At 31.4% G+C, this 27,828-nt stretch overlaps 2 protein-coding genes across 5 annotated transcripts in view; one reads left to right on the top strand and one right to left on the bottom strand.

Annotated features, from left to right (window-relative positions):
• The window catches only part of LOC113523582 (uncharacterized), a 39,016-nt gene extending 20,860 nt beyond the window's left edge, over positions 1–18,156 (top strand). Inside the window, exons 7-10 of one of the 4 annotated variants that reach the window (XR_008253789.1) lie at positions 4,725–4,848; positions 5,239–5,334; positions 10,852–10,970; positions 11,232–11,373. Coding sequence is in view for 3 of the 4 variants with exons in the window: in XM_052902827.1 (XP_052758787.1) it covers positions 4,725–4,848; positions 5,239–5,334; positions 11,232–11,390 (379 nt within the window). In the remaining variant the exon portion in view is untranslated. Of the gene's footprint in view, positions 1–4,724; positions 4,849–5,238; positions 5,335–8,431; positions 8,921–10,851; positions 10,971–11,231 lie in introns of those variants that run through there. The other 3 variants (XM_052902827.1, XM_052902829.1, XM_052902830.1) reach the window with 3 other exon arrangements.
• Positions 18,157–18,267: 111 nt separating this feature from the next.
• LOC113509086 (glutamate receptor ionotropic, delta-1) lies at positions 18,268–27,114 on the bottom strand. The gene is made up of 9 exons (XM_052902826.1): positions 26,894–27,114; positions 26,743–26,822; positions 26,258–26,446; positions 24,855–25,018; positions 24,249–24,418; positions 21,471–21,664; positions 20,537–20,829; positions 19,664–19,847; positions 18,268–19,001 (listed from the first exon to the last, which is right to left on the bottom strand). Exons 1-9 carry the CDS (start codon positions 26,973–26,975, stop codon positions 18,714–18,716), a joined length of 1,644 nt encoding a protein of 547 aa, XP_052758786.1. The 5' UTR covers positions 26,976–27,114; the 3' UTR covers positions 18,268–18,713.
• Positions 27,115–27,828: the final 714 nt, after the last annotated feature.

The following is a 27,828-nucleotide window of genomic DNA, read 5'->3' as shown; positions in this document are numbered from 1 at the left end:
ATCTTAAATATATATGCTTTTAAATTATGTATGCTTTGTGAGTAAAAATTTATTTCTAATAGTTATAAATAATATAGGAATACAAGAAATATAAAATTTGTAGACTTACATTTATGTCCTAAGAAATTTATACAGGAATAAGTAAAAGTATCTGCGTAAAAAACAAAAACTCTTATAAAGATAACTTAGAAGTCACTCAAGAGCTCCTTTACTTCATCAAAAAGTTCTAAATATTTTTTATTGGAAGGTTTTCTTAAACTTGTTATGTATGGGTCAGAGGTATATAAAAGTGCGTGTAGAATATCTTCGTTAGTGAGTACCCTCGAACATTGTCTTGCATGATGAAGCTTGAACTGTTTATAGTCTTTGTTCCGTGACTCTTGAGCATTTTCTGAAAGTTGCCCAAGAAGCAAGACAGAAAAGTAACGTATTACACTTTCACAATGAATCAACACCTGGTGATTTTGGCGGATAGCAAGATTCTGTAACTTCACGAATCAACTTGTATAATGGAAACAATAAGCAATTCTTTGCTATCAAACAACTAATCATATTTTCATACTGTGCCTTGTTCAGATCCAATTCTACAAAAATGCTAAGATCTTCATCTTTTGAATATGCTGTTATATGTGCCGGTTCATTAAGAAGATTACTGCGTATTTCACTCTTTTTTTCTGACGGCCATGCTCGTAAAATATCAACGATGAATGCTTCATCTACTTCACCACGTGACCTTAAACCCTGTACATATGAGTTCAGTATGAAATCAAGTCCACAAGTATCAAGCAGTCCCTTGTTTTTCCGTTTCTTTGTACTCTCTGAACTGTCATCGTATCTTTTAGAAGGTCTTCCTCTTTTCTCTGTCGAAGTAGAAAGTTCAGGTTCGCATGTAGTTTTTTCTAGATTTACAGTGAAAATGACATTAAACCAATTGCTATTTTGATTTAAAAACTGTTTATTCTTTCAACCACATTTCGTATAGCGTTGACGAAACTGAGTTATGAAGGACTTCTAAATACTTGCGATAATTTTTGCTATATTCGCATCTGAAGACTCGGTAATATTATTTCGTACATAGTTCGAGATAGAATCAATATAATTTGTATCACTTTCAACAATAAGAGACTTAAGTCGCGTCCGGTACACGAGACTTCACTCATTGCGGAGAGATAAGTAATTAACAATTGTTCAGAAATGACAAATGCTTATAAAGAACTGTAATATTTCATATGTAAATGCACTATTTTATACTTAATAATGATCATAGACGTGTGAAAAATTACTTGATTTAAAAAATTCATCATTATGCGGTTATGCGGTAAAGAATAGGTCTGTATGGAAATGGGAACTAAATACTGTGTGAAATACTTGATAAAAGTAACGCAAAAAATAAAATATAAAGTAATAATTGAGACAAAAGTATTTTTTGAGTGTCCAGACAGAGAATCTCAAATAAAGAAAAAAATCTTAATATACGTACTTAGAAAAAAACATTCTCACCATGATATTATACTAGATTTAAATATATTACGCAGTAAAACTGCAAAAAAAAATCTTTTGCCCTCAAATTACATTATATTTCCTAATAAATTAAACCAAAATCAGAACTTCGGCAAGCTTCGGCAACTGTCAAATCTCCAACTGAAAGTTTGAGAAAAGAAAATAATACATATAACGATATATGGATCTTTGGTTAAGTAATATTGTACTAAACTAAATATATTTTTATTTTATAGTAAAGTACACATTCTAAGCATTCTAAAATGGTATCACACTATATGACTTCTATTGTTTTGATACTATAAAATTATACCAAACGAAATTTAAGTTACATAATTATTTTTGCATGTTTTTCATTCCTTGACTTTAGATGCTCTGTTCTATGAAGTATGAATAGTGACACATTTGAATCATACTTATGATGATAGAGTAACTCTTTAGCTACAATTTGAGGTATTATACATGCATATCCACGGAGTTTTGGAAAAAGTATTTTTGAGATGGCTTTCTTAGGCGAGTTCCCACTGTGCGGCGCCATAAGTTTGTTAGACACACGTTGCCAATCCTAAAAACTGAAGTGTTGTTTCAGTAGGTAATGTAAAGTAATATTTATTGAATAAATGAAATGTTTGAAGTTTGAACAGATACAGTAATACACTACACGAGGGGAGAAATGTTAGTAATGATGACATAATACCCATCGCTAGCAATGTACCCTATCAGATCAACTTCCACGCGATTTCCCTGGAAACTATCATGATTAATTATTTGTCAAATTTTCGATTGTTCGTGTCTTGGTTGTTAGGTATGGTGTAGTCGTTTAAAATGTAGGCGGGTTTCAATCTATCGATAGAAAAGAACATTCTTTACCTTTGATAAGCAATTTAACAGTTGTGTCACCTCTGAGTAATACATCTGTCTACAGGACGGACTTGATGCCTGATAGCATTACTCTACCAATCAACCGTTACGCTAAACAGAGAGAGAGAGTAAACGGCGGTGCATTGATCTAACAAAGTCAATTAACTGTTAATATATAAACAAGGAGAGTTTGTACTTTCTTGCAAGTCCCAACTCGAAATTATGTACGTTATTATATCAACAGTGTATCTTATCTCGGCTGTATATTTTGACGCCTGAACAGCACTTATGCTAATGTTGAAATAACAATGTGATAAATGTACCTTTGTTTAAGATACATACGTTATGGAGATGATCACTTGTGTAATATCACATTATCAGAATAATAAGCTCACACGTACTCGATAAGATATTACCATACTATTGTATATTATTATATCTATATATAACAATAACGTGTCACGGTGTTTGTGGTCACACTGCTCCGAAACGGCTCGTCCGATATTTTTTTTTTTTTATGTGTATTTGGTAGATATGAGAATAAGTCTTTTTTTAAATGAATGATAATGGAATGGTAATCCCGCGTACGCTGATAGTATTCGCTGGCAGGAAACCAGTGAGGGATTATAGATGAGAATGAAAAGGCAGGTCAGTGAGCCCATCGTGATTAATACACCTTGAATTCAGCACGATAGTTCCCAGGGGGCCTTCTGAAGTTCATCTGACTAGGTATATTGCTAACGATGCGACTGGTAGTCGGCATTACGAACAATCCCTTTCCCCCCCCCCCCCCCCATAAGAATAGGTCGTAATGTATATTTCAAACCGCTAGGTGATTAGGGCCAGAAAAAAAATTATATAACACAACATTTGCCGAATCAGCTAGTAATATATAATATACTAATTTTTTTGCCCGCTACTTCGTACGGGTGGATTTCAGAAATAGCAAATACAATGGAGATAGAGTATCAAGATAAAAGAAATACCAGTTTTTAAGTTCGATTTTCAGAAATACAACTGTAAAAATCGCATCCAATGTGGTACAGTAGTTTTTGTATGATATCGGTACAATAATATATACAGACAGAAATACAAAGTTTATAAAAATGATTGTTTTGACTTCTATTGACCCCTCATATTAATTTTTCTTAAATATTTTCCATGTACAGATATCGTCTTACACGGAATTATATTATTATGGTAATATACTAACTATATTAGTACCTATTGTATTTGTTATTGTGGAAAAATATATGTAAAGTTTTTATATTGCTTTTAAAGTACATTTATGAGGAAAATAAAAATATAATATTATATTAGGTGACAAGAAATATTTAGATACTCGTAGTTATGATTTATTTATGATACTGTGACGTAATGATTGCTTTTAAATATTTTTGCGTATAATAACGTAGTTGGATAAATGGAATAACTTTATTTACGGATTATATTCACAATTAATATTTTATTTTTTTATTCACATAGTAATATACATTCGATATAATTTAAGATTGTGTTACATAAAAAACTGATTTCAGTTATGACAAAACCAGTTATTGATTTTTGAACTAAAATATTTAAGCGATTTTGATAAAATTACTATGAGAGTATTCCGTTCATCATATCATATCCACTCAGATAAAAAAAGAACTTTCCAAATCGATTTGTAACTGATGAAGTTATGAGGTAACAAACATAAAAAAGATATAACTGAATTAAGAACCTCCTTCTTTATAAAGTTGGTTGAAAATGACAAAATCTTATATATTAGTATCCCAATGACGGTAAAAATAATAAGAAAAGCCATGGACGACGTTCCCCTATCATTATCGAACCGATTTGATAAAAAATAATATCATGTACCAGAGGGAGACTTTGTACAAAAGTCGATTGCTTGGGTACCTCTGTCCCATTCGTGTTTCAACCGTGAAGCAGCTGTGTTTGCATGGCTGTGTTTCGGTTTGAAGGATGGGATATGGCGTGAATTTACAGGGTACAGAGGAATAACACCTGAGTCCTCAGAAATGGCAACGCATGGGCGTATCATGGGCGAAACAGTATACTCTGTTATGTCCATGATACTGCTCATGTCTATAGGCAACGGTTACTACTTTCCATCAAGTGGACCGTCAGCTAGTTTGCCATTCTAAGTTGTATAAAAAAAAATATTATTAGCCGTTACTGTCCACTACTGAACGTATGCCTCCCTTTATTGGGAGAATTTTGCCAGTAGTTGTCACGCTTAGCAGGCGGGTTGGCAACCGCAGCTAGGCTTTGGTGATGTTTTAAGAGCGAAGTGATGGCAAATTCTATGCGGAGCCATATGGCGATATATTAACTAATAAATAATGCTAATATTTTAGGTGTCAAAACCTGTCAGAGTACATGAAGATCGCTGAGAAGGTGAAAGAATTCTTCCATAACGAAGGGATCCACTCCACCACGATACAGCCAGAGTTCATCGAAATGCCTTTGGGTGGTAATGAGGTATGTGCCACTATTTTTACATACTTTTTTTATTATAACTAACATTTTATCTCTTTCTAAAGTTTAGATTTGTTAAGTGTAAACTATGCTGAGCAAAGGGATCATGTGAAGTTTCACAGAATAATTATACTTAATGTGATTGGTAGTGAAGAACTATTAGAAAAATAAATTAATAAAAAGAAATTATAAAGAATTCAAGATTCTAGCAAACTATTTGTATGAATGGAATGTTTTTCCTTTTAGCGACATTATATATATATATGTATGTATATATATGGTGATTACCACAAAAAAGATATATATATATATATATATTATGTCTTTTTTTGTGACTTTTTATCAATCGACATTTGTGATTATCGATCACTAACAATTGTTGTTAATGAACAGATAACGAGCGGTGCATCAGCAGAAGCGCCGTGTGCTCTCCACTGTCCTCCCAACGACCTCTGTCACAACGCGACCTGCTGCGGGCCCAACCAGCAGGTTAGTTATACAAATATACACACCATTCGAAATGATCACAAGTATATATATATATATATATTTACTAGCTAACTGGACAGACGTTGTATTGTCAAAAGATGTGTTTAACTTCAATATATGATTGTATAGGAAAAAGAAAAGTAGAGTTTTTACTTTTTTCGGACATTTTTTATTTTCAAAAACACTCCTCGAATTTAAACGTATATTTGAAAAAAGAAAATAATTGAATTGATGCAAACTTTTTCGATTAGCAATATAAATATATAGATTACATACTAGTTTATATCCGTACTTCGTACGCGTGGATTTTGGAAGTAAGTAATAAAACATACACCACAATTTGACTTCGACTTTCAAGAGCACAATAATAAAAACCGTCATTCTATTTGGTACAGTAGATTTTGCATGACGTCGAAATAAATCTGCAATGAGAAAAAAATAATTCTAAAATTTGTTGTTTTGGCATCTAATTCAATCTTGTTAAAACCCCTCCTATCATTTTTTCCTAAATATTCCATTATGCACAAGATAATGATTCAAATTTAAGCAATTGTCTTAAAATTTACCACAGCGTAATGTTTGACATTTTTGATAAGTTTTTATCCTACTCATGCGTATTATCATAGTATAATATAAAATCTAAGACTATAAAGAAAAAGCGCTATTCCTATATAATGAATAGTAATAATTTCATAGTGTATCGAATCAATACCATTGTTGTCCTCGAACTATACATACTTGAACAATATAATTGCACTACTCTATATTACATCGTAAACGGTTAAAATATAGGGCACAAAAATACGTTTCTTTCCTCATAGTGTAGATATACTAATCTATCACCAGTCGGTATCAATCCTTCCCATTTAAGTACACATGTTCCATTTCACACGTTCTGTCTCTGATCTGAATTATGTATCAGTAAAAAGATATTAAATTTCTTTTTTTTTTGTGGTCATTTCGAATGTGTTCTTTTTTTTAATATATTTTTTACTAACAAAATAGATTTAATTGTATAGATATTAACATATAAATAAATGTGGAAAAAGGTATTAACTAATATATTCGTTCCGTTTATTTAAAATTTTACCTTTGCAATAGGTTTTTTATTTTTAATCAAAATTAGATTTGTTTTTTTTTTCATATTTGGTCTGTTTTAATTGATATACATTTTTATAAAACAAAGTATACAAATTAAATTATAACAAAAAATTATGAGCATTTACATATTTTTATTGCATATTAAATGTCTTTGTACTATTAAGTTTTAAAGTTACACAATATTTATAAAAATTAGCGAATAGAAAAAGAATTCTACAGCAATTTTTAACCATATCTTGTATTATATTAATTCAAATTTTATATTTGATACATTATATTTAAAAAAAAAAAACAATTATTTAAAAAAGTAGTCAACATTGATTTTGCTCGCTTCGAAGGTATTGAATGCCAAACCATTATAATCACGGTATCCATGTAGTCTTACCAGTATTATTAAATTTACTCGTATATAAAAAAAAAGCTTAATTATTTACTGAGTAGATTCCTTACAAAAATTATGTTCCTCTAAGTTCCTTGATAAATTATTTCCGATTCTTCTTTTTTTTTTCATTTTACTGATTACAGGATATACATTAATCACGTTTATGAGTTACTTCGACAAATATCATTCATGTAAAAAGGTACAAACTAAAATTTGCTTTAAATATTACTTTTTGTATTAAATATATTTGTATTATATGCACCATGGTTTACTAGAAAGAATGTAGTACAAAAATATTTAGATATCTCAACTGTGAGTGAGGAAATAAATAAATCATGTGTGACATGCAAGTAAAGACTCCAATATCATGTCAACAACCTAACTCTGAAACTTTTAGACACAAGTAGTGATGCGTTCCGTTTGAAAATAACTTGCCTGGTTAAATTATAAGTGAATCATTTATAGACGATTATAACCAAAAAAAAGGGGCTGGTGACAGATAGATTAAAAAAAATTGTTAAAAACCGAATAATTAAATGATTATCATTTATTGGCTCACAATCTAAAGAATATTTATTACTGTAATTCTGTTAACGCTGGAGATTAACTTATAAAGATTACTATAATTGATAAATAGTTACTTAAAATTGACCCATAATAGAGGAAAAGCTATGTCAAGCTACACAATCACGTCTCTAATTCATTTCAATTCTGTCACTATTATGAAAAGTAATTAAAAGTCTCAAAGAAATTAGTTTTGCCAGTTTTTCATAAAAGATACATTTAACTCTTTACTAGTGTTATTCTTTTAAAGAATATTGAAGTTATATTTTTTGGGGTAAATACAGTAACCAACAACGTACAGTAATCAGCAACGTCAATGTAATAAAGAAGGTGAAATTAGTAGAAACAACCTAAACACACCAGTCCTCAAGTGGATGACAGTTCCCGAGTATGACGTTTATTCAATTGTCTAATCTGTTCCGGCGTTTCTTTTTTTTTATTAACACAAGTTTTGGTACGTGTCATACGTAAAATAAGATAAGATCAGACATAATTATATGAAGAGACAAAATTTTCATTGTTTCTTTCCCACAAAAAGTGTGAAGTCAAGCAAGATCCTATAATTTTAGCTGCTTGAGTGTAGTGTAAATATATCGTTGTAGCTTATCAACGTGTTACGACTGTATCCTATTATCACTGCTCATTGAATTTCTTTTTTTTTATTTGTTCAAGCGTCGAAATTAACTATCAGTATACTAGCTGCCTTAGGATAAATAAAATTGTGTGATCGTAATCCGTTTGAGACTTGCTCTTGATAATTTTACAAGAAAAAACTTAAGAGGAACATCATTTGAGTTGGAAAATTAAATGACTTCATTATATTATTTTTTGCTCACAATGCTTTATATTTTCAATTCTTTTGCACAACTAATCTATATTGTTATTTTATATAAAGACCCTGATATACGTAACGTAAGTCATACATAATATTCACACTTATTACTAGCCATGGGTCTAACTAACAAACGTTGTATATCAGTGACTTTATTCCGTCTCTTGCGTTTTATTCCAATACGAGACTTGCAGCTTTATATTTATTTTCAATTGCAGTTTTTCACTTTAGAAACGATAAGGGTTCGGTAATCTTTTTCAAGGAGATGGTATCATTGAACGTGGACGCATCAGTGGCGCTACCTGTGTCCGCAACATTGAAGATTAACGACAGTTGACATCATAGTGCTCCAAGTTATCTATTTGAACGCGCTCACATATTGATTAATGTGAACCAATGGCCCCAATATGGTACCTAGTGAAACTCCATTCATATAGTGACAAAGCAAGATTTTAAAAAGAGACATCAAAAGCACAGCAGCGCCCTCATCTCTGTAACGTCCACTTCAGATACTTGTCAGACTGTACCAAGCGCATTTTGTGATGTGATATTAGTTTACACTACGAACTCTTGTTGTTGAATAGTATTTTTTACACGAATAGAGTATAAATCATGGGTATTTATTTATTGTTTATATTGGAATATAATTTATTTGCATTAGTTATGTAAATCTTAAAAAAAAAAATAGTAAAATGTTTAATCTTTCAGTTGAGTTTAATTCCGTCAGGGTTTTAGTTAATTATTATAAGTGCAGAATTACTTAATGCTTACTAAGAATTTTTTTAAAAACCTTTATTTTATACTGCATACTATTTCAATGTTTATTTTTCCCGACATTAACTGTAAGAGTTAGCATATTTAGCGCATATTTAATTTTTTTGTTGTATAAGTTATATAGGCCGGAACTATATATGTGTATAGTTCTTTTCTGTGTAGCCTATGTTTCACTAGAACAATATATATGTATTATTTTTGTAAAAAATCCAGCCTTTTATATTAGTAAGGCATGTATTCATTCTTCGCTTCTGACACGCTCTTGTTAGCCGATCCGCACTTAATGGTATTATATGTATGCATTTATTTATTTATTATACTTTATTTACCAAAAAATTTGCACAACAGACGAGCTTAATGCTACTAGTAATATCAACTAACCCATGGGAAATGCAGAGATGCTCAAAATACGCTACTTATATTTAATATTTCCAAGCCCAATTTGAATGTTGTCACGTGTCTATAATAATTCTACTGTGTAAAAATATCTTATCTATCTTTTTATCGGAAAATCGATTATATTATTTGCATTCCAATAGATCGCTGACCTTGATTTTTTAAATTTCCTTATAACATCTATATTATGCAATAAAGATTGGCCTTGTGTTTGGGTAACTGTTGATTAATTGCTTACCTTGATATACCACGTTAGTATACTTGAACTTGGATATTCAACTATTGATAACACCTATTGCATTTCATAAAAACAGTTAATAAATGCAGCCAGCGTTTTTAATGTATTTAGATATGTATGCAATGTTTTAAAACATTTAATTAAAAAAAAAATCGCGACTACATCACCTAATATTATAAAGTATATTTATGCTAACTTATGTAATAAATTATCATTAGGGACCGAGAAAAATATGTAAAATTTTGCCCAAATACATTTAACTGTTTATTTGTGATCGAATATGAGATATCCAAAATTCAAAATGCTAAATGAGAACTTCTTGTTTCTATCACACAAAAACTACAAGTTGGAAATCTAATCGTGTTTAGGCATGGGTAATATCGGTACCGCTCCAAAATCTATATATTAGATTTTTCTGGGCATTAATGACGAAAAAAGGTTCTCACCCATTTTGATATCGCCCATACCAATGTCTATATTCATTTCGATCGGATTCTTCGTTTCGAAATTATAAATTAAATAACATATTATACCATACATTACCTACTCCTAGTTCTGTTATTGAATGTGCATTATATAAAAGTACAGGTGATAGAATATTTTTGACTTTTTCCGTAATAATGTCATACATACTATATACAGATAAATAATTCAAATTTTTTGGATCACATATATCTACATTATATCGTATGGCATTTCATCGTAAACAAACAGTGACGCCTTCATATGATTTCTTTATAATGTGATACACTTCACATTTGATAGCAAAACAAGTTTTGTGAAGTTCAATGCAATCTATTTGATCGATCACAATGCACGCTATATGAATAACATGGAAATTACTTCGACCTTTGTGATAAAAATTGCTTTTTGAAGACCCAAGCAATTGCTTCAGACTCTTCTTTTATGCATAAGGTAAACTCTATTCTTTGTAGTTAGCATTTTATACAGGAACAAGTTTTAATAAATACTAGACCGGATATCTATATTAGAATAGATATCTAACTTATTATCGATTCCAGTTAGATGACATTTTTTGCAAATCGATTACATTTCGTAATTTTAATAGTAAAGCAGCTCCTCTTGTTATAGTCTAATTATTGAATATTAAAATAATCATTCATTAATACACAGTTTATTATGATCATACTGGTATATATTTATTAACTAATCAATATAATATGCACTATATTTATTTTTAATTAGAACTTCATATTACCACATATGCAGCCGTATCTTACTGCGCCGAGCCCAGACACCATCCATAGCACGTACCGTACACCTCTGCTGTGATTGTTCATTAAAAACCAGCAATGTATTATGTGGCGCAGTAATATCCGACTAGACTTGTAAGTAATCCGGTGATGTGTTGTAAGCTACCTTCATTTCAGGAGCATAGCATACTATATTATATTATCGTATAATTTTATTAGTGTTGCTAAGTTCCAGATCGTGCCTCTAGTGTTGTAATACTCGCTTAGGGTTTCAGTGTACATGTGCTAGTTTCATTAGCTCTTATGTCAACTACTAACCATTTAATCGCTTAGAATTATTCATCATCTTACACCTCATCTATCGTTCTTTTAAAGGGTCTCTTATTACATTTACAGGAGCACAACACATCATCACCCACAGTTACACCATATCTCTGCAGACAACGAAATATGGGATCAAGATCCGAGTCCATGTGCTCGAATTCTGGTAACGGAGCTCAAGGTAGGGGTGTCACGTGGAACTTAGAAGCCTTAGAGTGCGGATTAGTAGAATAACTATGAAATGATCTAAAGAGGAATCGCAGTCCGGCTCGAAGGACCAATTTTTGTAAGAATACAAATTAAACAGTATCGGTGTGAAAATGTCATCACAAACCATTTTGTGACCACACAGACTATGATAAACTATATAGTGAGAGTATGCTTTTGTTTAACACTTGTCAACTATCCACTGAGAAGGAATTTATAAGAGTCTAGGAATTCCAATGTGGCTACTCGATCAGTCCGGCTGTGAAATAAAGTGTTATTTATTTATTTGCGTACTTATACATGCATAGGTATATTTGGTATAGATACGACTCGTGCGGTACAAATAGGGTTCAGATTTGCACATTTAAGGAAAAAAATTCACATTGAATTGTCGTCCATCTCACAATCTCGCTTTCACCGATCACGAAATATTAGTTTGCAAATATTTTCTTAACAAAAATTACGATTTGTGTAATTATGTGAATGATACACAAGTAATTCCTTTGTTACCATGTACATTATTTACATAAAGCTCTTAAGATTCTCTTATAAATCGCATAGGAAAATTATTAATTTTATATATTTAAACGCTAAATATCACAAACATAACTCATTACATTTTTCTAAGGGAGTTGAAAGGTCTGATTTTACCAAGTGTACATTACTCAGATACAATATACCTATGTAGAGATGGTACAAATATAAATACTTAAGAATACGTTTGCAGTTTTCGGAGTTTTAGCATATGTTAAAGCCTCTCTTGCATTGCGTAGTATTTTAGTCAAGAATTGTAATGCATTCTTATTAGCATACCAATGTATTATGAATTCTGTGTTGCAATTCAGTCGGTTCGGTAATATTATTACTACTATTTATGTGAGGGTGGCGCCCTCTAGTATCAATTGTTTCTAGACTCCTTCATTATTCACAAAAGCTTCTAATGTGGCTTATTAAACATTTTTTTTTATTAATCCAGACATGAATTTGAAAAATTCAGAGATTAAGTCCAATTCGATCTTACTATATTTAATTCTCTGTTTGCTCAATGGTTGACTGGTAAAGGCCATTATTCAGTCCGCCATATATACATTTATTTTTATATTTAAACACTAAAATTTAAATAAATATAAATAAATATCCAGACCTCAGTGAAGCGTTCAATGAATGTATAACTTTATTTGCTATCACTGATAACGTTGTTATCACTGCTTATTTTCTTATTTGAAATATTAGTTACAATATAAATAAATTTGGATAGAAAGTATATGATTATAACATTATTACTAATAAAGTTATATTTTACCCTTATAATTATTGTAACTTATCTAATTCGAATTATATTGACACGAGTAATAGTAACAGAAAATAAAGACGAAGCCACATGTTTCTTATAATATATACAAATTGCTTGACTAAAATACCAGCATAGTGTCAACTAAGTTTAATAAATAAGTTTCACATATAATAATGTAGGTGTAAATTGGTTAGAACCAAATGAAAATTGTTGACAGTTTACTATGAGAGTACTACAAGTTATTTGCGTTGAATATTGAAGTCTACAAGACGTATAGGGTCGAAAATTTGATAATAATTACATATTTGCGTAATATATAATCTGTACCAGTTGCAAAGTGAACAGTTCGATATACCTAATTACTGGATGAGAAATCTCTCTGCAGTTTCAGTCATTGCCCTATCTAAGTAAATTGTTTTCCATCCGATCCATTGAAACACGACCGTACATTTTTTTGTCAACTGATTTGAAACTGTACATATTGTTTGTATGTATATGTTACGATTTTAATTATTCCTTTTTTAACAGACAGGAGTTTTATATGACAGTTATATGACTATTTTGTATTATTTTTTTTAACCAAATTATCATCAGGGTAACTTGTGTTTTGTAATTCCTAATAAATAAGCAAATAGTGCTAGTGCAATGAGGTTTATATTTCTGTTATAGTTTTAAATTATAATGTGGTGGTAATGTCTATGGAACAATTTTAATTTGAAATTAAATCAGCGTAATTGATTCTCAAACAATCCGATGTATGACAATCAATTACTCTTTACGCAATTATTATATTAAATATTATGCTATCAATAGGAAAATGATAACACTTCACTGAAACTTTATAAAGGACTGTTACTTTTGTCATAAATTAAATACAGTAATTATTAAACATTATTCAATAACGATAATATAAAATGGTACATTGATTCTGTTAGACCATTTCCTGACTAATTGGTACATTATCATTTCACCCAATAAACTCTATGCCAACTCGTTACAAGTTCTTTATCTTGCGTCTGTGTTTCCTGCCGATAGATACCGCAAAAATTTATTTAAAAATATAATGTACCGACAAATGTGGAAGTGGCCTTAGATAGAATACTTGTTTTATTAATATTTTAAATTTCGCTAAAGGGACTTAATGCGATGAAAATTTTTTCGTCCTGTCGTGGCCACGTAGTGCAAGCCACGTTGAAACGTCGGCAATAAAGAAATATGTAAGTACTGTTTACCTAAGTTGTGTAAAAAAAACCTACAAAAAAAACTTTTTTTATCGCGTTAAGACCCGATAGTGTATTTAAAATATGTGTAAACAACGCGAAAGTTTAAAATCAACTACTGTTTTAATAGGCCGTAAAACAAAATTTTATTTTATTTAAGGAGCGATCTGAATACCATTGTCTGATACTGCTGCCACTCATCACCCAATTCTCAGTTGTGCTCAGAATGTTATACCTACAGTATTTTCATGGTAATAATTCGTGTATGTGCTTATGTACGTATGTGCATAAGACTGGTTTCGTAGTCGTCTTAAATTGCTTCCAGATTTCTCAAATTGCACACTAGATTTTAGGTTTGATATGTTTTAATAATCAACGGTATATAGATTATAGAGAACGCTAGATAAATGAATTTTATTTATTCACAAAACAAAGCTTAGTAGATTATTTTGACCGCTCTTTTGCCAATAATATACATATTATTTTTATCTATAATTTTATAGATATCTTTCATGATATAATTGTATATATATATTACTTTAAAGTACAATATTATTCGGTAACATATTTCGTCATAGTCGTAGAATACTGACGAATCTGACAAAGATTACATATAAAGATCCGACAGTATTCTACGACTATGACGATTTGTCATAATTAATATGTTTGCAACATTGTGATTAAAATAAAATATGAATACTTGAAATACTAACTTAACGTACGGAGTAATCGAAATCGGGGTCATTGACCGTATAATTTGCCACGTGGATGACGCTATATCATACTATACCTAAGTAGGTATATCTTGAATAATCTTATCTGAACAACTTTTGATAATAATGATGCTAAGGACTAAGTCCTTAAGACAAGTGTATGAACGCATTTAATGTGATTGTATTGAGTTATCATTAACTTATCAAGAGAATATATTGACTATTTATAACCCGGTTATTAAATAGATTTGTTAAAAAATATAATACATTGTATTTGCAATTCAGTTGACGATGACTGATTTTACTCGTATGACATTTTTTTTTTATTACACATATCACGTTGATAGCAATGTCTGGCGATTTTTTTTTTCATGAAAATGTGAATCGAGAAATTTTCAAAGCAATTTTAATGTCATCTCTACTTTTTGTCACTGTGTCTATTTGTATGTTGTTGAAATTAATTGGAACTAGTTATTGCATGAAATAATGGACATTATGGACATTTTATACTGCATAACATAATCCAATTGAGCTCCGTCATCATCATCGTCGGATCCTAATGTTCATTGTGATCCAATTGATTATCAGCTGATTTTAATTTGATTGCAATTTTAATTGTAATAAATAATAATTAAAAGAATTTACTTTCATCGTGGTTTCATACTAATTTGTTTAAAGTACTTTTCTTCTGTCAAAATAATAGTTTATTAAATAAAATGTTTTGGAATTCGTTCTCTTGATGATGTGATTCATTATTTATCATTCGAATGTATGTCCCATATTTTTCAATAACAATATTCTATTTCTGGTAGGACAATAATACTAAAGAATGCTAATAATTTTGATTTCGACCTTTATTTACATTTAATATTCTAAAAGCGGTATGTGTTTTGATGATAAATCTTCCATCATAACGTCTTAAGGATAGTAACGAGTTTGTGATCTTATAGGGTTGCGATAAATTATTACGATTTAATATTTTTAATATTAGCGCATCCACGAAATGTGTTCATGTAATTAAAATACAATAATAATACCTCTACATAAAATAGCAATAAATAAAATAATCCAAAAACATGTGCATTTTTTAGAAACGGTTGAGGATATAAAATTTACTTTTACTAAATATAAAATATTATGAACTGTTTCTTATACTTAAAATTGTGATCGTATTCTGTAGTGTAAGTAGAGAAAGGCCAAGAAAGGTGGCATTTTATAGTGAATTGTGCGGGTAACTATGCAATATGTTTAGATAGGCAATCTTGTAGTGATATACTATTCACATTCACGATGGACGTCCTGCGTTTAGATGATGAATTTGTTTCTGTGAAGTAACCATGCATCACCATATAACAATACAAAACAAATTCATGTATAGTATAAGCGTCTATTGAGCCTACATTAACGCGCCTGATGCCTATCATCTGAACGTTAGACGCCTTTCAGTGAACTCTGTAGGTACAGTTCCGGATTATTCATATAGGCAAAGTAGACATGTGTTTATATTCATATAAAATCCAAATGATACCTACCTGTTTATTAGAAAGGGCCCTTAGACCTCTATATGGATTAATCCGGTCCTGTGTAGGTAGTCATAATAATATTATCTCGCTGAAACATTTTTATCAATCGAATAATTTCATTTTCATAATTTTATCAATTAAATAAGCTTGACACTAATGTCACTAAATAATTTTGTTGTTATCTTTTATTATTTTAATTTTTTTTTAATTATTATTAATGATTATATTCGCATCTCAAAGGTACACATGAAATTTATATGAAAATAACCTCTAACAAATATGTCGGACTTTTTCCAAAAAATTGTCGACTTTTCCTAAAATATATTGTAGATTTTAAAATATGAAGATATAACAGTGGCTTATTAGCGATATAATAAGCTTTATTTAAACTGATGTAGGTAACGTTAACTGTTCCACCCCAATATATGACGTAGAATGTATAGCATTTCTATATGTAGCTTAAATGCTTTAAGTTATAAAAATTATACATCACTGTACATCTCAGTACATAAAATTAAGAGAAACAAATGGGAAAATATATGGTATATCGATTTGTTTACTTTCCTTACATGAAATATGTAAATTTAAATTATAACACTTTTGGAATAACATAGTAAGTTCACTTTAATTTCTATTATGTTTGTGAATTGTAAGATATTCATCCTACATATTTGATAATGTAATATAGCTCTTAATCTGGCTCCTTTTAGGTGAGTTTTATAATGTAGTTAGATGAAACGAGCGGATACTCTGTTCTCCTGTTCAATTTAAACTTCTGAAAACATTCTTACTGCATTTTTTCGTTGTTATAATGCTTCGTTAATAATTTTCTAATACTGTTCTTTTCGTCTAAACTTGTCTGTTTACTTACCCGGACAATTTATCAGAAATTTCGGAACCGAACGATATATGTATGATGTTGACGTTAAAGTCACGAAATATATTCTATCAAAATAATACAATTTCCTTTGGTCGTTTCATGATAGGGTTAAGAGCGAAGATGAAGAGCGAAACATCACTCCATAAATCAGTATGAATCTATCTTATGGCACGTATGAAATTTCAGCCCTAATTTTCAAATTTTTGGTATCTATTTTTTTCAGAGTTCTGTAGCTCGTTTTAGGCTGTTTGTTCCTACAGTCTAATTCCACCTTTAGTATCAATAGATCCTTACGTCAACATTGTTCAATATTATTAAAAATATATTTCACAATCTGACGATCTAAATCTCAAGTCTCAAAATTGGAGTCGCCTTCGTCACATACTGAATGATATAAGTTCAAGAAAGTTTTTTTTGTTAATCTATTAAATGTAAAAAATGTCTACATCAATCAATTTAAATATTGTTAATAATTGAAGTACTTAAGTATTTGAACAAGCAAAGTAAACTTGATCAGTATACCATTCTTTTTCTATATTAGTTTTAGCGTTAATAAACATTTATTTCGATTATTCTAGTAATGTTCCGAATTACTTGTTTAAATTGTAATTTCTCTTTTTAAATTTTATTTTTTAAATTGTAAATTCTCCCTAAATTGTTCATATTTCACAATGTATATTATTTTGTACATTATTAAAATGTTTGTTGTATAATTTTATTTAAATTCACAATAAAGATAAATTGACAAAGATTGTTACGATAGACAGAAATGTATAACTATTTTATGTGACTAAGGTTTCGTTGTGGCAGAATGTCGCCGCTCAACGTAAGAAGTGTACCTATGTAAATTTGTATGTATGTACAAATTGTAAATGCATATACAGGCACAGCGTTTTAACCTTTATTGGCCTGTTTTACCACATTTTATCAGTATATATTTTGACGTATAAGTTCGTAAATTATTTCATTTATTATTTATAATAACACCTAGATAATTTCATGAAATGTTGTCAAGCGGGCCTGCATTATGCAGATTTCTAAATATAATAAATAAATATATTAAGTTTATTGTTTTCGAAACGAGAGAAATTGCAAATCAAGATTTGAATGTTAGAGGAATTGTGAAAATGTATTTTCACGGTTAATAAAAATATGTATTTAAACGCATCGCTTTTATTTGTACATTTAATTTTAATATATTTCTGCTCCTTTGTGCAATGTGCTTCTGTGATTTTTAGGATTTATATTAAATTCTATTAGCACGACATCGTATACATATAAAAGTTATTACTATTATTGTACATGCCACAGAACAGGTAAAATTTAATTTGTACTGTATTTAAATGTTATTTTGTTAAAATAAACGTATATGAGATTCTAAAATACTATACAATAACAAATTCTCTCTACCCATCCGGTAAGAGAGTAATGAGTCTGACTACCAGATATATTCATTATTATATACTTTCAAACAATACATGAACTCTTTTAATCTCAATTAATTTATTTTACAGTTAGCAAATTAATAGTCTAGTTCACTTTTTTATTTTTATCTTGTACTTCTAGTCTTTATTAATTACTCTGTACATAATACATTATGGATTCTATTATTTGTTAATATGATATGTATGGTGACGTTTTTCTCATTAATTTTGTTCTGTGGCCAGTACGGTAAATACATAGACAAAGGTATTTTTCACGTGTTAAAATGATCAATAAATCACTTCTCCAGATTATAGAGGAATGCTGACGGTGTCCGGACTGGTATAAGCCTGGAGGCACCATGGGTAGTGTCTACCACCAAATATTCCCGGCCATTTATAATCTTAGTCTGTAATTCCTCTGTCACTTTGTAATTAGGATTGCGACGGCCGAAGATTGAATCGTAGGGCGGCGGTCGACTGTCGTCATACATGTGAACCATATGGTTTTTGTTAAATTTAGTCTTCTTCCGTTTCTGCTTACCATGCCTCCTGATTTTTATACGTATATATCTTTTAACTACAATCTGAAACATATGGGTAAAATGTAAATTAATTACAAACTTCAAAGCGTAATTTTTATGCAAGTTTCTTTTGACAATATGATCAATTTCCGTAATACAACACATCCTTAAAGGGATACTAATAATTTTTATTTCACTCTATAGCTTCTACACATTGTAACATTTTGCGGACGATGTGTGACATTCTCGCAGTATTTTTTTTACGGTAAAAATACTTTTTTAAATACAATTTTTGGAGTATACATAAGTTAATGTAATAATTCTAGTTATGTTCTCATGATGAAATGTGTATTATTAAAATAAATTCTATGGTTTTAATGTGTCATTCGCACCATGCTGCAATGCGCCAAGTATACATGTGGAGTACATTATTTAACTATGTTAACAAAAAGGCAAAAAGATTGTCAGTAATGGAGTATAACACTCCCATTGCTCGCACGCAAACCATCGTGGTTAATTATTGTTGAATTTATCACAATAGGCCAACTGACCTGCTCTATCCTCACAACTTATCCCTCACTGGTGTCCCACCAGGAGATGAGGGTACCTATCTATTCAAAAACATTTCTCCCAATGTGAGAACCAACGGGCTCTAAATACCATATATGGAAATCAGAAACTGTTACCGTACTTCTATGTGACGGTTTTAAAAACAGTAAATTTACCTCTCCTATAAAAGCGGCTGTAGCTGCAGATAGCCCAATGACCATGATCATATAAGTCATTAGCAAGTCGCTGTTCCGAAGTTGGCGGTCTTTAGATTGCAAGTCCAGTGGACACATTTTCGTACTCGGTAAGTCACGTGTTTGGAGAAAGTTAACGATACCTGCCCGTGATAAGTAGACGAGGCTGAAAGAAAATTTAAGATTATCATTGCTTTTTAAAACTACACAGATGAAATTAGTATGGGATGAAAATGGAAGTAACAAGTGCAATTGAGAGACCATTGTAAAAATTAGGCAACAAAAGACGTGAACCTCATTATAGACATCACAGATTTTTTTAAGTAAAACCTGATGATGTGTGATCACCGCAGCCCATGTACACTGACGACACCAGGGGAGTTGCCATATTGTGACACCTACGTGCTTGCTATGTGTTGCTATTCCTAAAAACTTTAAAATATAAATAAGGTTGTTTTTCATAAATATTTCACGTAGGTACGTAACATTTTAGTTCTTATCAGATAACTTTATACATAATCAAACGAAAATATTTAAAATTGTTTCTGAAAATGATATACCATATATAATGATACCGTTGCCACATTTAGGTTAACTTCTGTTCTCTATTATTATTATGTTAACTGTCCACTGCTGAACATAGGAGGGCAACTACTGGCAAAACCCCTTATGGGCCATAAGGGGGGTTTTGCCAGTAGTTGCCACGCTTAGCAGGGGTATCGGCAACCGCAGTTTGGCTTTTGGTGATGTTTTAAGAGAGAAGCTTCTGCCCATCCTTACACCACAAGCTCTATTCTCTATGAAGGCTCTTAAATATAACCTGATGATGAAGTATATAAGTAATTTAAAACCTACACTCGATCAAAGAGATGTTTCAACTTGCTATCTCTTGGATAAACGAAACCTCTCAACATGGTCATAAATGCGTTAGGCGCCACAACGTATGTACATCTGTCAACTTCATCGATGCCTTCCTTTGCTTTCCGAATATAGTCCTTGTACATTATATGGTCAACTGCGAGCTGGTCTTTGACCAGAACTGCTCCATTTTTCACAAGTGGTAAAAATGCGTGATCGTCGCTGTATGGTCGAAATTCTGCTCGGCCATTTTTCACCATCGCATTTAGGTAATATAAATCTTCGTTAGGCTATATTGGAATATAAAAAAAAAACAAGTTTTAATGACAATTAAGGTAGGTACAAACATTTTTACTTATGTATTTACGTGATGTATCTACCTAACATATAGGTAGTTTGGGGGAGGGGAAAGGATTGTTAGTAATGTAGACTACCAGACCCATTGCTAGCAATGCACCCTGTCAAGTCAGCCTCCATGTGGTCCCACCTGGAAACCATCAAGCTGAATTCCAGGTGAATTCATGAGAATGTGCTAATTGACCTGCCTTTTCATTCTTTCTTATCATCCTTCACTGGTGCCATGATAGCGTATGCCGTTGGTGCGGGCGGGGTTACATTTTCATCCATAAAAAAGATAGGTAGTAGACAGATACAGGTAAGTGCCTATATTAACTTTGTATTCACAAAGTTGATAACATGCATAGGTAGGCATGCAGGTAGGTAGGTACCTATTCTTGGTCTAACCACAAGTGGTTTATACCTGACTGTGTTGCTATGAAGCCAATGAAGATACATTTCAGTAAGTATCTATCTATAAAATCTCTATTGAAAATTATTATACATTTGAAATTATTGCATTAAAGTTCGATTTATTTATTGTCCAATTAAACTGTAATCACAATGAACTGTAAATAAAACATACGCAACTTACGTTCGATACAATATACTGCACTGGGCTTCCTTGTGCCGCAACCCATCGATAATTCTTCTTATATAAATCCTTAGGGTATTCTATATCCAAAGTGAATTTAGACAATGTAAGAAAAGCGGTTAGATTAGCTGTGTAGAAGGCCGACAGTAATATGATGAAAAGCCACCAAGTCGTAAATAGAACTCTAGTTGTATCTGTAAGAGAGAATTGGTATTTCTAGGGGAATTAAGAATTGCATTTGCAATGTTGATCTATATTATATGGCTTGAATCTAGATCACAAGCAGAATTATAATAAAAATTATAAAGGAAGAGTATTTTTTAATCTGTGTAACTTACACAGATTTCTGTTCTATTCAGACCGGTATTTTTGTACTAATTTTTTAAATCAATACAATTTAATCCCGTGTCCCTCCATATTTCTTTTCATGTTTTTTCTAAGTATACCTTAGTTTTAGTTGACATTTTGTTTGAGATAATGTCTTGTCTGTTTTCTGATCTTTTTTTATACCACGGAGATGGCTAACAATCATACAGCCCGTTTAATGGTAAACGGTTTCTGTAGCCTATGGACGCCTGCAAAACTAGGGATGTCACGTACGCGTTGCCAATCCTAAAGAAATCTTAATATACCTTTTTTGACCCATACTGTAGTTTCTAGGGAACACATCGACAAGGAGCTCATTCCACAGGCTAAGTGTTCGCGGGAGAAAATTCCTTTAAAACCGCACTGTACGTGACCATTTAAGTTCAAGCGTGTGAGGATGAATTCTCTGTCGATGGCGAGGGATGCGATGTTAAAAGGTAGCTGTGGGCATCATTTCAAACAACTCCTCAGAACATAATCCGTTTTATAAACAGTAGAACACAGAAATGGAGGCAAAGTCTTGCTTTAGACTTAAGGGCTTGGTACCCATTATGAACTAGGAATCATCATAATAGTTTTAAATATTTTTTGCTAAAATAATTCTGTTAGATATTCTGGTAAAATTTTTTGTGTTTTGTGTAGACGAAAAAGAAATTTTTCCATTGTCTTAGCCACGTGCTATTTTTTTTATTATTAAAATCTTTAAGGACATTAACCTTCTTTACTCGTAGGTCTTATTGTACCCTGAACTGATTTCTCAGACAAAATTTAATCTACTTTGCCTTCCTAGGGGAAAAGAGGCATTAATGTGCATGAATAATTTACAGAGATATTTAAAAAAATCTGATTTAGGTTTACCTAATATACGAGACTCCCATTCAGGGGTGCTTTTCAATGTATTTTAAGAAACTTCCAAGACTTAATAGAACTAAATCATTGCAACCGTAACAATATTGACCTATATTCAATAATGATATTAAGTGTGTGTTTGAACATAAATAAAAAAGCAATGTTACTTTAAAAGATTGTGTGGGCTTTTATGATGTAACAGATAAGTGTGCAATAAATGGATAGTGTTTTATCGATGACTATCTACACTTTCATTATTGATTCTAATATTTTTAGTCAAATCACCTCACCATTAAACATACTTAAATAGTATGTAACATTCACCTGTCAACATTAAAAACCCCGTACATGATTTATTATCAATATAATTTGTGCAGTGTACAGGACGCGATGAAAGTGTGACTGGAAAGTGATATATGATGTAAGCAGACCATTAGATAGTGACGATACAGTCGCCCTCGCTCACTAATGTAGACTGACTTCGAAAGGTACAGTCAGCATCAAAAGTGGATGAGTACTAACACATTTACAAAATCTGTAAACACCGTTACAATCATAAGTAATTGAATAAGGCTATAGCCAGAATTGAATGAATATCATATAAACTCGTAAATATTTACAACTATGTATGTATGCTATAAAATACAAAAGTTTAGTGATCCTAATTTATTAATCGATTTTCGATGCTGACCGTACATACATTACACAATGTTCATAACTACCATTAGTATTCAACCATATTCTATTTAAAATATTATAATGTATACCCTGCATTTGAGAAACTTAATGTGTGCTAGGTTTTTTATGCAACTTAGAATGGCAAACAAGCTGACTGCAATACAATTGGACCCATTTCATTTTATATTGAATCTATATCCATTACAAATATTGAATACTTACAAAACAATTATATAGGATATGAAAAAGTTAAGAAGAAACTAAATAAAAGAAGAGTGTATGTTGTAATAGTAAGGATTTATTCAAAACTTAAATATTATAAACACACGAACACACAGTAGAACAGTGGAGAAGGTGTCGTATAATAGCGATACCGTTACGAACGAAATTGGATATACAACGGTAAAGATGATAAAAAAAAAGATCGAAACAAATAACTACTGGAAAATACGCTTGAAAACAACGAAAAATAAGAAAGAAATATGATGGATGCGAGAAGGGATGAATGTAAGCATAAATAAGAATAAATAGCCTTGCCAATACTTCTAGATTAACAACCTGGAAATTAATATCCGGGCCCACGAATGCTCCACAAGGAGAAAAAACGAAATAAATTTTTTTTTTGAAAAATCATTGAATACTTTTGTTTGTGTTTTAGTCTACAACATTAAAGATTTATCGAAACATTTATACTTTGCCTATGTTTAATCTACCTCTATCTTCATGCCAGGTTTTTATATTGAGTAGCAGATATAAATACTTATGATTGAAATAAGAAAAAAATGCTGCAACAAGAAGATTCCACGAGCCTGAATTTTATAGCTGGCAAACTATTTCATCTTTAGGCCCGAATAAATAACTTATAACAATTAGATTAGTACTTACTAGCTTCTGGTGCTAAATTGGTCCCTTGTTTGATGAGTGCTCCATATACAAACCAGAAGCTCGGTGATAGTTTTATGTGACTCTCCTCCGTCGGCATTAGTTTCGAACGTATTTTCGTCAATAAGGTTATACATGGGCCATAAGACAAAACTGCGACTAGAATTAAATACCTGATAAAGAAATATTAATAAAAAAATAACAAAAGATTGTAAAGATATAAAAAGTAGATTTACTTCAACTAAAAATATAGTCTTCCATCGTCACAGAATCAGATAAATGGATAGATACATTTTCTAAAGGGCCAATCATAAAGTATATCTTCGTTTAATTTTGGTTCTTTTTTGTAAAACTAACTAGATAACGCTTAATTTAGTTAATTTTACAAAACATTACATTTATTAAAATATTTACTAAATCTAGAGTTATTTGTAATTGGTAATTGACTGCAAAATTGTGATGTGCCCGTGCTGATTGTAATAATCTATATGCTTTTAAATATTTGTACGCTGGAAAAAGCAGAATATGACGGAAATTTGTTTATTACTGTTTTTTTTTACAGTTTTTTATTTGTTTTTTTTTTTTACAACGTCGATTACTCTCTCTTACCAAACATAGCTGTGAAAAGGTGCCAGAAGACCGGAGCCGGCTGCAGATTCCTTTGGTCTCTTAAGCATCATCACCCATATGCCTTCGTCGAGATCGTATGAGAACGACACCATATTCCGAAAAGGTGGTATTTTAGGCAAAAACGCAGCGACCATGTCCACTTTCTGGTTTTACAGAATTGGATTAATCGTTGTGAAATAAATTTCTGCCAGTAACTTAACAAATCCAATTAATGTTGATTTCTTGTCACTCTATAAGTAGTAGTTTAAGTTCCTATCTAATATAATGTATAATTGAGATAAATATGGTGTGACAAGAATAGACAAGATTAAGAATGGATTCATTAGAAGAACTCTGAAAGTAGTTTCAGTAATAAATTTAGAATTATCTATTAGTTTATAATGATTTTAAACGGTTTTTTTATGGATGATAAAGGAATGGCAACCCCGCCAGTGTATATCAATAGCGTGCTATCGGTATACACTGGCAGGGCGTTAGAGAGCTTGTTGTGATAAATTCATCAAGACTTAATCACAATAGTTTCCAAGGGGAACCGAGTGAAGGTCGACCTAATAGGGTATGTTACTAGCAATGGGGCTGTTAGACCCCATTATTAACAATCCCTTCCCCCCGATTTAGACGGTTGTTAATAGGGATACGTTAATGGGTGCCTACGCTATCGGGCACTAATGAAGTATGATAATGATGGTAGATAGGTGATAATGTAAGTATATCAGTTAGTCTATTGTAATGTTTTCATCAAAATTAACCATGAATGCTTCCAGGGGGTACCACACCGGAGGTCGACATAACAGGGTTGCTAGTAATGAGTATTAACGTGTCTATTATAACAAGCTTTCCCCGATGTTATTGGTTAACCCCATCATCATTATCTATCTACCCTTATCCCAATTATTATTTGGGGTCGGCGTAATATATTTTCCTCTTCCATTCTTCTCTATTCCCAGTTATTTCTGCAGATTTCTTCACTCCCATTCTGGTCATATCGTCTTTCACACAATCCATCCATTGTTATTATTGGTTAAGCCCATTTGTACTATTTGTTGGTAGGTGTATGCTGGCGGAGTACCGGTGAGCGATTTTTAATGTTGAAGTAAAATTAAACGGCCTTTCGTGATGAATTGTTCGCAATGGTGTCCAGAGAAGACCACGTATATATAATTTAGTAAATACGGATATTAGTCGCCGTTACCAATAATTACTGATCTTAAGTAAATAAGAGACAAAACAGATGCATAAAGACGAGGATGAGTTATTTCGTGTGAAAAGTACTTCAAAGCTAGTTTAGTTAAAGTTACTTTTTTAGTTAAAGTCTACATATTATAGTTTTAATTTATAAAATGTAGACCTTAACATCATACCAATTTACCCACTATACTTACACTACTGTTAGCAAGCCCAATTAAGGAGTCTTCAGGTTTATCTCCTCCCAACACATAGTTTCTCTCCGGTATTACTACCTCATAGGTGAAATTAAACTTTTGGCGCAATATGTCGAGGATTACGAACGCTACCCCTCGACCGACGAGAGAACCATTTAGTCCATTTTCCGTCCAGCTCAGAGGAACATTCTAAACAATAAGACAAGATCAAAAGCTCACAAAATACAATATCAATAAGGTAATTCATAAAATTTTCAAAAAAGAATTTACAATCCTAAGTAACATTATTATAACAAATATAACGAAATGTAACAAATATAAAAACTATCTACTATAAAAAGAATTAACAAAATCGGTTCAAAATTAGATAAGACATTACGAATTGAAAAGACTTAATGTTTCTTATTGCGTTCGGAATTTTAACTTCAAAAACATAATCAAATCCAAAGTACGTATTAACTTTAATAAGTAATAAAATAACTTACATCGTAGGTTGCGACTTTCAGATGCTTTCCGTTGATGAAATTAATTAAATTTCGCGAATCGGTTTCTTTCTTTGTGGTTTCTGTAGAGAAAAAAAACTTATTTTTTTTTACAAAATATTAAGCAAAGGAAACTCGTAAAAATCAAACTTACCTAAAATTGGATTGTCATAGATCGGTTCGCAAAATGTGGCGTTGCATACTGTCGAGATTATGAGGTCTATACCAGTAGCCATCGCATTGTGCTGTTAATAGTCGTTGACAAAAATATAGTAAAATTTGAATTTTATACTTGATATTATAATAATAATCATAGTTGCGTAATGACACGCTGTCGCGTCAACATAGCACGATACAGTGAGGATGAGCCATGTATGACATGTCCGCTCTATCGCTCGCTCACGCCATGTCTATTATACGTTAGTTTTGTAATGATGTGATGGGATTTTTAATAATGGGAATTAACATGCTGACAGTCCCATTCCTAGCAATATATGCGGTCATTCGAAATCGACTATGGTCGATCGATAGTTTCTAATTTAAGGGGGGGTTATAAAATTTTTACGACAACTCATTTTGAATTTTCCGATGTTTTTTACATGATGGACCCTGACTCGATTTTATTCTTATCTTGCATTCCTCACTGCCGGCGGGATTACCATTTAATTTTTTAACCCAAAAATAAATACAAAATAAAAACGATATAAAATTCTAACGATTATAAACCTAGATGAAGTAGACAGAGGTATTTGTCGAGTGCTGTCATTGTAGAGAATGTAACACTCGACATATCGCCGATTATACGAATATAACGATTACGAATGAAAGATATCTTTTTCTTAATGGATGATAATGGAATGACAACTTCGCCTCGCTAACGGTATATGCAGACGGCGCACCAGTGAAGTTTTTTTTTAATAGATAATAATGGAATAATAACCCCGCCTCCGCTAACGCTATACGTTCTACTACCAATCCCATTGCTAACAATGGACCATTGCACCAGTGATGAATGACAGGTGAGAATAAAAAGGCAGGCCAGTTAGCTCACCGTGATGAATACACCTGGAATTCAGCATGATAGTTTTT

The sequence above is a fragment of the Galleria mellonella genome, unplaced genomic scaffold (assembly GCF_026898425.1).
Source record: "Galleria mellonella isolate WM207_F2 unplaced genomic scaffold, CSIRO_AGI_GalMel_v1 utg96, whole genome shotgun sequence".
In the NCBI taxonomy this organism is placed as follows: Eukaryota; Metazoa; Arthropoda; class Insecta; order Lepidoptera; family Pyralidae; genus Galleria; species Galleria mellonella.
The sequence above is the reverse complement of the archived record's forward strand: the minus strand, read 5'-3'. Positions and strand labels throughout refer to the sequence as shown.

Excerpts from the sequence above, each read along its gene's own strand:
- LOC113509086 (XM_052902826.1), bottom strand. The coding sequence starts at position 26,975 with ATGGCTACTGGTATAGACCTCATAATCTCGACAGTATGCAACGCCACA. Across the intron at positions 26,823-26,893 it reads CTATGACAATCCAATTTTAG|AAACCACAAAGAAAGAAACC; the intron begins GTAAGTTTGATT and ends TTTTCTCTACAG. Across the intron at positions 24,419-24,854 it reads CCTTTTCACAGCTATGTTTG|GTATTTAATTCTAGTCGCAG; the intron begins GTAAGAGAGAGT and ends TTTCTTTATCAG.